Consider the following 13,044-nt stretch of genomic DNA (forward strand, 5'->3'; position numbering starts at 1 on the left):
ACCTTTTTTTTTTAAAACAAGTTCGTGACCTGCATATGCCACCTGCCTCTGGTGTACACTGGAACATTAAACATGTTTTATACCCGAAACAATTGAAACTTTCAGTTAAGCTCTTTTCTAAAGCCCTTATAAATAATAGGTGAACCGCAGATATTTTCATCACCTCCCAAGTGATGCCTGCTAAAGCCCAAACTTGGCAAAAAGCCAGTACTCAACCTAGATGATGTTATCCCTGAAAAAAATCTCTTCACTGATGATGTCCACTATAGATTTTTGAGAATGTCTTCCTTCTTAGAGTGCCAGGGACCAGTCCCACAAGGCCCCACCCTGGCACTCAGCGCCTCAAAGCCCCTACTGGTCTTATGAAATAGAGAAGGCAAAGTGGGGACTATGGCTACTGATCAAGAAAGACATTTTTTTCAAAGCTGGACAGGCATCTCTTTTCTCACTGTGAAAACCCAGACATATCTGGACCTCGTCCTCCTCAGTTAGATGCAGGTTACTATGCTTTCCCAAACTCCCTGCAACAACACTGCCTGGACCCACACCACGTATGATGTGTGGAGGAGGGCTATTTTGTTGACTGATGCATATCAGTTCATTTACCTCATAATCTTTCAGTGACAAAGAAGAGGACAGGTTAAAAAAGAAGAAGGAAAAAGAAAAAAAATCTCTCTGAAAACAAAGAAGTACCGCACCTCAGGCAACCTACCCCATGATCAGCCAGAGGCGGCAAAATAAAATTTCAACCAGTAGGTTTTTCCACAAGGTTTTAGCATTCTTTGCAAGATGCAAAGAACGCTGATCTTCCCTGAGAAGGAGCCTTTTTAAACAGATATGTTCCAGAGGAGAACTTAGCCAGACTTTCATCCATGTGAAATCTCTTAAAACACCACAAGGAAACTTCAATGCAGCCAAATCACTATCTTAGTGGTTTCTGATAATCACTGGGTAAAGGCAAATTTTCTTGATTACTCTCAAGTAAGACCCAATGGCTTTAAATGTCTACATAAATGTGAGATTAAATCAATCCTATCATCCCCAACTGAGCTATCGGTAAAGATCTCATAAGAACACAATTTCCAGGACCTAAACGGTTCCTGAACTGTTTTCTTAAACCTTCCTTTATAGTTTCATTCTGATCTCACCGCAGTCATAGAAGCTAATGACTTCTGCTGGAGGCATCGACGAGCAAAAATTGCCTCCACTTATAATAGCTGAGAAAAAAAAAATGTTAAAGCAAAAAAAGAATGAACGAGGAACTTCATTTTCTGGGTATACCTGCCATGGAAAAATTCTAAAATTATAAAAATTTCTGCCTCAAACAGTTTGCCTGTCCACTACTAGACTATTCATGCTAGATCTCACTTTTCCTCAGGGTATTCACCTTCCAGAGAGACTTTTAAAATGAGGTTTTGATGTGACTGCATATTATAAAGTTGTCACCTCATCAGTGCCGTCCTGATTAGAAAGGATATTTGGTTGTGTTCATTGAAAGCTCAAATGAAGTTTAGAAAAGAAGATTAAATATGAGAAATTATCAACAAGATCACCAAAATCTCTCATACCTTTATTTTTTATACTAAAGTTTTATTTAGCTTGCAGTTTAAATGCTTAAAAACTGTTGGTAACTATCAAATGAATTCAGAATTAAAGGAAGAAAGGGAGGGAAGTAGGCCTGCAAGAAGATTCGAACTTTTACGTACAAACTTGGTCCTGAAATGCACCTCTTTGCACGTATTTTTTAAATTGTGGTAAAATCCACAGAACATAAAGTTCACCGTTTTAACCATTTAAAGTGTGGAATCCAATGGCGTCTAGTACATTCACAATGTCGTACAACCATCAGTACTATCTAGTTCCAGGACACCTGCATTATCCAAAAGGAAGCCCCGTATTCTCTGGAGCAGTCATGCCCCACGCCCCCTCCTCCCAGACCTGGGAAACTCTACTCTACTTTCTGTCCATATAGATTTGTCTACCTTGGGTAAGTCATATAAATGGAATCATATAATGTGTGGCCTTTTCGTGTTTGGCTTCTTTCACTTAGCAAAATGCTTTCCAGTTTCATCCACGCTGTAGCATGTATCAGAACTTCATTCCTTTTGATGGCTGAATGATATTCCATTGTATGGCTAGACCACATTTTGCTTATCCAGTCATCAGTTGATAGACATTTGGGCTGTTTCCATCTTTTAGCTATTGTGAATAGGGTTGCTATGAACATTCATATACAAGTTTTTATTTGAATGTTTGAACACCTGCTTTCAATTCTTCAGAGTATTTGTCTAGGCGAGGGGTTGCTATGCGTGTACTTTTAAATCCTTCTCTGCTATGGTCTCATGCCAGACTGAGTTTTACAAAGCAAATTTTCCATCTCAGAGGCATATCGCAAATTTGCAATTAACAGCTAATCTAAAAAGAGTCATATAGTTATTAAGGCTGCTGGAGACACTGTCTTGTGAATGCCATTAGCTGGAGAAGCTTTCTGATGTCTAGTAATAACCAAGAGACCAGTACATAAGGCCCAGGAAATGCTTCTCAACTAGGGTGGACGAAGAATCACTGTAGAAACTAGAACATTAGACTCGCGGGTCCTGCCCCAGACCTCCTCAGCTGGCGTTTCCGAGCCGGGCATTGGGATGTGTATTTGTTCACGGTTCCTCCGTGAATTCTGATGCATACCTTCGGTTAAGCACTCAAGGAATCAGAAACAGTTTAACTTAGGTCATTTGAGCATCATCAGCCAAGACTAAAGGTCTACTTGCACCTCAAGCACAGCATAAAGTGGGAAGTGACTCCCCTCGTGTTGACACTGACCAATGAACAGCTGAAATGTCCAGGGGGCAGCGCTAGTCTACTCGGACTTTCTTCAGGAGCCTTTCACTGTACTTCTCAAAAAAATAAAAATAAAAAAGGTTGAAGAAATCTCTTCCTTCCTAACCTCTCTCTATTTAGAATCCTATCTCTCAAGATTTTAATAAGTTCAAATACATTGGTTTAAAAATCATAAATCTTATAATGGAAGATATTCTCTAATTCTGAAAAATAATGTTGAAGTAAGCGGTGGGCAGATTCCAACAATTTCCTTTTAATAAGGAATAATCATTCATTTCTTTAATGGATCAATATATATTTTCGAGAGTCAACAATATAAACAAATGCTCCATATTTAAGCAATTTTGAAAGATTGGCTTTTTAAATGTGCGTTTAAAATAATTAGAAGAACAGTTGCCAATATGTTCAGTTACTTTCATTGTGCTTCCAGATCTTGGAAGAAGCTGTTCATACTGACCAGTTGGGAAGTTCTATGGAATGTTGAGAGTAGATCGATTTCAGAGAGAAGACATTTGGCAACAATTTTTATCCATATTTTACAGGGTTTTTTTTCTTAAAGAACTCTACAAATCAAAATGTTTTGTTTGAATTTCTTAAGACACCTCTAAATCACATCAATATATAAATAAATACTGAAGACCCAGTGGGTTCTTGGTGGGGTGTGTGTGTGAAGTTGCTCATCTTCTCTCACTCCCCGCCACCCGCCCCCCGCCATAATTCTAGGAAAGCCTATGGCTTAGACACCTGGCCCCGTGAGTTGTAGGTCTGGATCTAAAACTCTGGAGATGCCAAAATGAAGATACGACTTCACTTATCACTACAGGAATCCATTAGGCTTGCCCAAGCGAATAGTCTCTTACAGGATTTAAAGGATTCACGAGAATGGGAGGATGACGACATGGATGATAAAAGACAAAAGACACTGTCATCTTACATGGGTGTGCTACACCAATGGTGACAGGTGGCATTTGCTTAACTTCTAGTAAACACCAGGCATTTACCAAAACACTCAATGGCTATCACACTGAAGGGCAAACTATGGCAGATAAATAAGGCATCTTCCCAGACAGGAAAGTGAAAAGATCAAACAGGAAGACAGAGAACGCGAGTCAACAGGAGAACCAAGCTGCTCTTCAGTTTATTTAACTAGCTTTCATACATCTCTTCTAAGTTTTCTAGCTGATATAATTAGCCAAACGACGAGATGCTCCTCCGAATCTAATCTGCTTTGCTCTGTCTGGGTTTTGGTATGACTCATTAGCATACAAATGACCCTTCCACCACACTGGCATCAGGGAGGGCTTACATTCTACCTGCCTTACCAGATGCATTTCCTAGGTTTCAGGAGACAGCACTACTGATAAGCAATTGAAAAGATGCCAGACATCATTGGTGTTCAAGGAAATGTAAATCAAAACCACAATGAGACAGTACTTCACACCCACTAGGATGGCTACAGCTAAAGAGATAGATAATAACAAGTGTTGTAGAGGATGCGGAAAAACTGGAACCCTCTCAACGTCTAGTGGGAACGTAAAATGGCGCCACTGCTTTGGAAAAGGGACTATAAATTCCACTAAATGCTAAAAATAGAGTTATCGTATGATCCAGCAATTAGGTGTTAGGTGTGAACCCAAGAAAAATGAACATATATATCTACATAAGAATTTGCATAAGAACGTCCATAGCAGCATTATTCATAACAGCCAAAAAGGGCAAACAACCCAAATGTCCATCAACTGATGAATGGATAAATAAAATGTGTTGCATCCACACGATGAAATATTATTTGGTAATAAAAAGGAAAGAAGTATCGACATAGGCTACGACGTTGGATGAACCTTGAAAACATTATGCTAAGTAAAGGAAGCCAGTCACAAAAAGACCACATATTATATAATCCCATTTATATGAAATGTCCAAAATAGGCAAATCCAGAGAAACAGAAATTAAGTGAGTGATTGCCAGGGGCTGAAGAAAAGGGAAAATGGAGCTTGACGGCTCATGGGAACGGAGTTTCTTTGCGGGGCGGGGGGCGGGGGGGTGATGAAAATGTTCTGAGATGGCTGAACACTTTTGTGAATCTACTAAAAACCACTGACTGTCAATGGGTGAATTATATGCTATGTAAATTATATCTTAATGAAGTATATATGTGTGTGCGTGTGTGTGTGTGTGTGTACACATGTATACACACACATATACGAGAGAGAGACACACACACATATACACGAGAGAGAGAGAGAGAGAGAGAGAGAGACAGACAGACAGACAGACAGACAGACAGACAGAGAGCGCGCGCACGCGCGAGCGAACGCACTAGAAAGTGCCCTTTGGGCCTCGCTCCAGTCATCGACCGCACTTACCATCCGCAGGTTTTGCGTCGTCCTCGTCTCGACGGCTCTGAGGAGCTCCCTGAATCTCCCAACTCCTCTTGTCAAGTTCCTGTGTGCACAGAGTTTGACAGGGTTTCCATCTGGTGTGTATTAATGTTCAATATTTTATACACATATTTCAATGCATTTTGTCTACATAAAAGCTGGTTGGCTAGATTTTCAGCAAATAATTTTTTCTGAACATGTCTGTCTGTTTTTGTTCAACTCTGAAGATTCTGACCTGGGATGGATGGTTTTTTGTGCTTCCAAAACAAAATTTTCTCAAAAAAAAAAGTCAGAAAATCAATTCCGAGGGCAAAACAAAACAAAATAAGCCCTGCCCTCCTCCCCCACAAAAAAGAGCAAGATATCTTGCAAGAGTCTGTCTTCAGCCTTATAACGGCTCAGTAGCTTTTCTGCTCTGGTGAGTGGTACTGAAATTTATTTTTTCACTTATAGGTGCGTAGCAAAGGGGGTATGGGAATATCAACAAGGCGCCGCATGCGATGTGCATAAAGGCTTCTTGTAACTTGCAATTTTTATGGGCAAGACAAAGATAAAAGGTAAGAAAAATGTGGAGCTCCACCAAGCAACCAAACACTCTGCATCTTTGAGAGCATCAATCACTGTCCAGTAAATCCATCAAATCCCGCCCCCCTCCCCCTGCCAACGCTGCAATGACAAACAAAGCATGGGGTTGAAGGTCCCGTCTGTGAGGTAGTGTGTGAAGGTGGAACTCGGAGCCGCCTGGCTGTGATCAGAACACATCTCATCTCATGGCCCCATGCTCCTCGCAAAGACATGCTTGGTGACACATTTTATTAAGGGACAAAAATTCTTTAGTTAACACCCTAGTCAATACATCCAGGCCCCATTTGTCCTCTCTGTATGCTATGCCTGGCCTGCTCAGCTGGGAGCACTTTCCAGCCGGCCCTTTTACACTGAGCACTGCTACCGCCTATGACATAACTCGGCGATATTTATAACCTGCTCATTAGAACACATCTCGTCTTTCCAAAACGCCGCAGAGCGGGTCAGCCGGTGCAAAGCTGTCAGCCAGCCCCGCAGGCTGCAGCAGATGCTCTAGGTATTTGGCTCTCTTCTTGGATGACATTTTAAATTGCACAACAATATTAAATCAAACTGGACGTGGGTTCTGTATGTTACAAGCACTCACAAGGGCCATTAATTCGTATCTTATACCTACATGACATCCCAGGACTCTCATTCACAAGAAGAGCCCCAGAACTTGAAGATAATGGTTTACTGGCAGAGATACATAAATATTCTCATATTCCTCTTGCCCACACATATCAGATGATATCGGATCAGAAGCTCGATAGTGTCATAAAAAGAGAAGCTTGTGCTCCTGCAGGACTCTAAGCAGCGCTAAAGGAAATCTAACAGAGACGTGAATAAAAATGAGGTAATAGGCCCTGGGACATGCAATCTACTTTGCTTTCCCCTTCATTTGTTTTTATGAGATCCGTGTTCACAGGCAACAAAGTACATTTGCTTTGGACTGAAGCTCGGTTCTCTAAGTAACATGGGGGTGGGGAGGAGATTTCTACGGCTATAAAAGGGTATAGGGTAGGACATAGTACTCTAACTTTATTCCAGAGTCACAGCCTAAGCTCCGACTACCTGCGAAAAGACTGGCATTTTGAACAGTATGAAGTAGGGGTCGGATTGAGATGACATAATCGGAGACCTAGGTCTAAAGGGCTGTTTACCAGGGCGGAAGTTAGGACTTGAATAAACAGTATCAAATCTAAATATTATAACTCAGGGAAGGCTACAGGAATTGGTCATTTAGAATGTCTCTTTGCCCTCCTTGCGGAATGAGATACTTATCCAGTTACAGAAGCACAGAATATTCTAGCTGTAAATGATCCAACACTATCTAGTCATTGTGACACAGAAGTGAAAAGGCTTGCTCAGGTTCACAGACCAAGCAAGAGAGCGAGCCAGGAGCTTTCTACCACATTCTATCGTTTTCCTGGACAAAAGAAATGTAAGTTCTCAAACTGAAGTGCTACTCTTGAAGAAAGGAAAAATATGAATGGAAGAGCTCAGGTCTACGTTCTGTATCATTAATATGCAAATAACTTAGTATATATTACACAACACAAGTTTTCTGCATCCCAGTGATCACAGCTAATGAGATACTCCTAGGAACTGGTTAACAACCGAAAAGAAAATCCGCGAAGCAGTCTGGTGCCCAAGGGCAAGGCCCCTGCTGCCTTAAAAGAGAAACGATGGAGAGAGAAAGTCACCTCCCCGCAGGGTGGGAGGCGGTCCCTCCCGTGCAGGACTGAGGCCCTCTGGTGGAGGCTGGAGGAAGTCCCCGGGACTGACAACATGGCACACACGGAAACGCGTGTTCATTCCCAAAGTGCCGGCATCGCCTTGGAAGCAGGGACGAGTTTTTCTCAAACTGTTTCTAGTTTATTTCTGGAGAGAGCTTAGAATTCGGAATCAAACTCTTCCACAAACTGGGAAGAAGCCTTCTTGTAAACTGAGGATCCACAGTAACCGAGAAGGTCTCGGCCGGCCTGGGGCTGTGCTAGTCAAATGCACGTGACACCACCAGGCCAACCATGAGGCTGGTCGTCCAACCACAGAGCAACCTGGCAGCGGGAAGGAGGAGGAACTGGAGGGGAAAAGGTATTTCAAATTGCAAAAACATAACAACTCTCGTCGACGCCTACACCATTCAAACATCTTTTTAGTCACATAATTTTACTCAACCAATAACTTTTACTGTTGGCAGCAGATAAAAAATTACTTAGTCTAGGTGAATAATCATGATAGAAAGGAACCAAAAACAAGGAAATTAACTTGCAAGAATTACATTCTAAATGCTACGAAATAACCCAATAGACAAAAGCCACATGATTGAGGTTATGTCTCTGAACTATTAGTTAATTCTTAAAATGTTGAGATCCATTTAATATCTAGAAGGAACTGTTGCTTCAAAATGCCACTCCAAATGCAGAGAACAGAGCCAAGGAACGTCCCTGGTTCCGAGGGCTTCCACAGACCCCCGACATTAGGTCCCTAATTCCATCTCAACACCCTCGACAGAGAGCGCAGTGATGTCAGAATTCATTATTCTCGAAAGGAATGTTCTTGCCAACATTCGGGCGGCGGGTACTTTGGCAGGCTGTCAGCACTTGGGGTTCACCTCCTGTACCTCGCTTTGGCAAGCTTCCTGAGTTGGGTGCGTCTCCCTCCACGTGGAACTGTTCCCAAACAGCTCAGCTATTTTACCAAGGAGAAAGCTGGTCCTTTGAGCACCAGCTGGTTGTTCAGCCTGACCAGCAGGCAAAACCCTGCTTTCACTCCCCAGTGTCGCTGCCCGTCCCCAACACAGCAGGCAGAGCTCAGGCCAGGCTCCCACCGCCTTGCTCTGGCTCAAACCCAGGCCACCTACTGCTCTGTCCTCGGCAGGACAGCCCACTCACTCCACCGGGACACATTCAGCTCCTCCCTTGACCTACTCCCATTTTTCTTCCTTCTCTCCTCCCTTTTCTATCTGGTTTCATCATCCTCCTTCTGAGTTCCTCCCCGCCCCAGGTCTTGTCTGCTGGCCCTTAGGTCAGCACAAACGCCTGACTTCCTGCAGACACCCAGGGAGGGCACTGACTCACCAGCACTTGACCCCTTGGGCCCTGCAGCAGCGCTTTTGAAAGCTGCTCTCTACAATTTACATTCTTACGTCTAAGCCTGGTTTTTTGCTCTGTGCTGTTCTACGACTCTGAACCACATCCTCTGCTCGCTAATACTGTCCCCTCGGCCTCTGTGCTATCAAACCAAGGGAGGAAATGTACATGGGAAGGACGCCAGAGCTCCAGAGTCAACATCGAAATGGAAAACCAAGTCTGGGAGGAACTCGGAGACCTGAGAACCACGTCCCCTCGTGATGGGCGGCTACTTCAACGGCAGGTTCAAGATACTGTTTTGTTATCTCTCTTTTCATTTCTTGGGAGTGGGGTGGGAAAATACAATGCTTCCCCTTAACCTGGCCTTCCAGATTATCTTCTGACCTCAGAGTTTGGCCCAGACCACCAATACACTTAAATTTAATATCGACAAAGTGTAATATCAACGTAAACTCAAAGTTCTGATGTGAATGAAATACTTTTTATGTTGGACGTCAAATTCCTGGGTAGTAAGGAAAAGGTAACCTTGCTAGAGTATGTTTAATATTCTTTTGTTCCTTCTCGGTGGTTGAGAACTTCATAACTAAAGATCAATTATAGAATATGTCAACATGGTCGATCTCTTAGAGCTAAAAAATCGTTTGGCTTTTTCCATGTTCTCTCTTACCAACTAGCACTCCAGAAACTCCTAAGCGGTAGGTTATTTCGACAATTATTGATACTTTAGGTATCAGGTCCCAGGCTCATCCTGAGAGTACACTGGTGAAAAAGGGGACACCCTCCCCACCTCAGGGAACTTAGATGGCTTCTCATCCCCCATAAGAATGTGAGCATTTTGAGGACCAAGATCTTGCTAACACAGCCTGGCATACAGAAAGGGCTCAACAGATACTTACTTAATGAATGAAATTCAGAACCACGATGAGCCCAGTGAAGAAAGACCACAAGGAGATACATTTTCTAGCCGTTTCTTGTCCTCTTTCTCACTGCACACGGACTGGCAGGCGACACATCGAAGCACTCTCTTAAACAGAATACATCTCACAGGCCCTCAGTGGCACTGTAGCGTGGGTGCCTGGGGGGCAGTGACACACCTGTAACCAGCGACATCCCTGGACATGCCCGGCCTGACAGCTTCTAGACAGCTGTGTGGATGATGAGGGTTTCGAGATTTTAAAGAAACCTACCAGGCCTTTCAGGGACTTTCCTGCCCGTATGCCTTACGAATGCTCCTTTCTCCATCTGCAGTGTCCTAAGGAACTTTGAGTCCTCCTTCAGGACCCAGGTCAGAGGCCGCCCTTGGGAACGTTTTCCTAGCTGCTCTGGGAAGACAGAAGCGCTGACCCTGGGTGCTCCCCACAGGTCCGCCCGTATTCCGAGCAGAGACGGCACTCGACACACTGCTTTTCATTTGTACTTATGTCTGTCCGCCAACCAAGCCATGATCATCCTCTTTATAACTACCTCTCCTTGTCCCGACCGCCTCACAGGGCTGACCAGACAACCAGTGACACTTACTAAGCGGTGCACCGCACCCCCTCCCACCCCCCAAATAAAGGAAAAGAGTGAGCACCATCTTATGTTCTGAAATCCTTTCTCATTCTTGATGAGAAGAGCATTCTTGATTACAAAAGGGACAACTCCATCTGCAGCAGACGCTTCCTACTTCATGAGATACATACGCCCATCAGGACCCTGGACACCGTCAACACCACAACCCTGAAAAACCAGACATATGTCACGCAGTTCTCAGTTCTCAGGCTTGGGAACAGCTTCCCTTTCATCTATGTAACTCTGAGTATCGTCTGTTTGGAAAAGTCTGCGATCGAAGCCAGACGTCCAGATCTGGAAAGTGGAAGAAGAAAAAGATCCCTCACAGTCCGAAAGGACACTTCTGGCCAGCTGTCAGGGAGCTGTTTTCCCCAGAATGGATTCCGGCTTCTGTTCCCTCTGTGCACACCCTTTGCCTCGTATCCAATGACATGCGTTTGTGAAGACAGATGGCTGCTGCAGTCAGGGGCCAGGGATCAAACCCACAACCTTGGCCTCATTAGCAAAGGACTCTCTGATCATCGAAGCAAGCCAGCTGCAACCTAGATATAGTGACGGAGGGTGTGACAACCATCCACGCTGGGACGTGAATAAGCAGGCGAAGCTTCCGGAAGTCTCATTTCAAACCTAATGAGAGTTGTACCAGGCTTAACAACACATTTTTGACTAACTCAGCAACTGAGGCTTCTCACAACAAAAGCAGAGAAAATACGGTGTTTTGGTCAGCCAGCCAGGCAGTGGGCAGCATGCTGAGCAGGCACACTAGGTACCCAGGCAGCGGGAGTACAAGTCAAACAAGGCACAAGACCTTTCTCAGAGTCACAACGGGGACGTGCTGCCAGGCCCTTCCGACATGGCATGCTGAAGGTCTACAGACAAAAACTGGACAAACTGCTATGAGATCTCAGGCGAACTCTGCGTCTCTGAGGAAACTCAGAGATACGGACAGGCTCGTCCCGTCCCGTGTCCTTCTCCCTTCCCAGTCTTTGGGAATGAGCGACACAGTATCAATCCTCATTCAAAGAACGCATGTCGAGGGCCTACTGTGCACAGTGGATGCGACTGTGAGCCTGCCGACAAACACGCTTCCTCGTGAACTTGCACTGTGATAATGCTCAGCTTAACTCTAGGAGCCACACAGCACTTATCGCCGAGTTGGTCCCCTCAGTACAAGAATACTTCCAACAAGTGAAACAGTACCTGACACGCAAGGATTGCTCTTCAGAGTATCCACCTAGAAATCCATATCCTTATCTATGTACTTCAACTCAGAGACAAAGTAGGACAGGGACTTCGGAGCCAGACTCTGTGGGCTCGGATGCAAGCTTTGCAACTCCCTAGCTGTTCATCTCGGGAGAATGTCCGTGCCTCAGTTCCTTCACCTGTAAAACGGCGATAACAAATGTATCCACCTCATAGATGCGTTGCGAGAATTAAATGAGTTGTAAGTGCTTATCACTACCATTATCCTCGAAACTCTGCCACCGCTCGAAACAGGTCTGGAATTCTAGAATCTACCTTCCTGTCAATTTACAGCACATGAAAGTCTGTTTTACTTCTTTGGAGTCATTTAATTTTGGAGAATAAAAAAGATATTCCCCGGTTGGATCTTTTCATTCACTCTGCTATTGATTGACAGCTGACCACGCTGTCAATGACAAAAGACAACAACTAACTGGTGTCAGGTGAGGACAGAAAAAAGCTCCTCCTCTGGGGCTCTGTGGTCACTCTCCCAGGAAATGACGGTGACACCTCCCAACGGTGCTGGCGTCTGTCCGTGGGGAGGAGCGCAGAGTCTCTATCAAAGGCCACCGGGGGAGGGGCGGGGACACATGCAACACTAATGACTTAGGGAAACTGAGAGTGTTGGCGCTTGAACTCTTTGTTCTACCTCGGTTGATACAGCTCACATTTGGAGATTGTTCTGAATCAATCAACGAGGGCTTGGCCAAACTCAAAAATGTGAACTTGGGTAGCTGAGCTACTAACGGTGGTTTAGTGGCTCAAATTGGTGGTCTGGGTGGTTTGAAGTGTAATACCAAGCTGACAAGAGAAAAGCGAGGCGCCAACATAATTTACTTCCATTGAGGATCCAGCCACAAATGGAAGACAGGTGGATTTAGCGAGTGGAGAGCGGAGCGGCTAGGGCTCCAAATGACCTGCTTCGCAAGAAGGGGCGCAGTTTGTTACATGGAACACTGATGAGCACCAGGCAAATTTAATACTCATTTTAAAAGTCAAAAATAAAGTATACGAAAGACCATCTAGGAGGTAGAAATGGTCTGCTAACAATATGACTTTGAACATGAATCAATTCTAAGCAGCAGAGATAAAAGGATTCTTGACCGTCCTGTTCCTCCAGCCAGCCGGGCTATGGAGAGGGAGGAAGGCGGAAAGGACGTCAAGGGGCGGACACAAGATTCACGCTGAAAGTCAAGTGCAAGGATGAGAGCACAGTGTTCACTTCTCTTTCAATGAGCGGAAAACAGGAGCATTGCATTTCCAAAACAATCTCCGGGGACAATATTTCAAAGGCTATCACTAGTAAAAAAGGGCAGAGCTCAGGCCCCAGGCTGGCCCAAGCTGTCCTGCTGGAAACCAGGCCAGATGCCCTC

At 44.4% G+C, this 13,044-nt stretch overlaps 1 protein-coding gene across 1 annotated transcript in view; it reads right to left on the reverse strand.

Moving 5' to 3' along the window:
* The window catches only part of TTC7B (tetratricopeptide repeat domain 7B), a 209,615-nt gene that overhangs the window by 137,429 nt on the left and 59,142 nt on the right, over positions 1 to 13,044 (reverse strand). Inside the window, exon 5 of the mRNA XM_025042114.1 lies at positions 5,205 to 5,283. Within this exon, the coding sequence (XP_024897882.1) occupies positions 5,205 to 5,283 (79 nt within the window). The remainder of the gene's footprint in view (positions 1 to 5,204; positions 5,284 to 13,044) is intronic.

This window comes from Pteropus alecto, unplaced genomic scaffold (assembly GCF_000325575.1).
Source record: "Pteropus alecto unplaced genomic scaffold, ASM32557v1 scaffold8, whole genome shotgun sequence".
Lineage (NCBI taxonomy): Eukaryota > Metazoa > Chordata > Mammalia > Chiroptera > Pteropodidae > Pteropus > Pteropus alecto.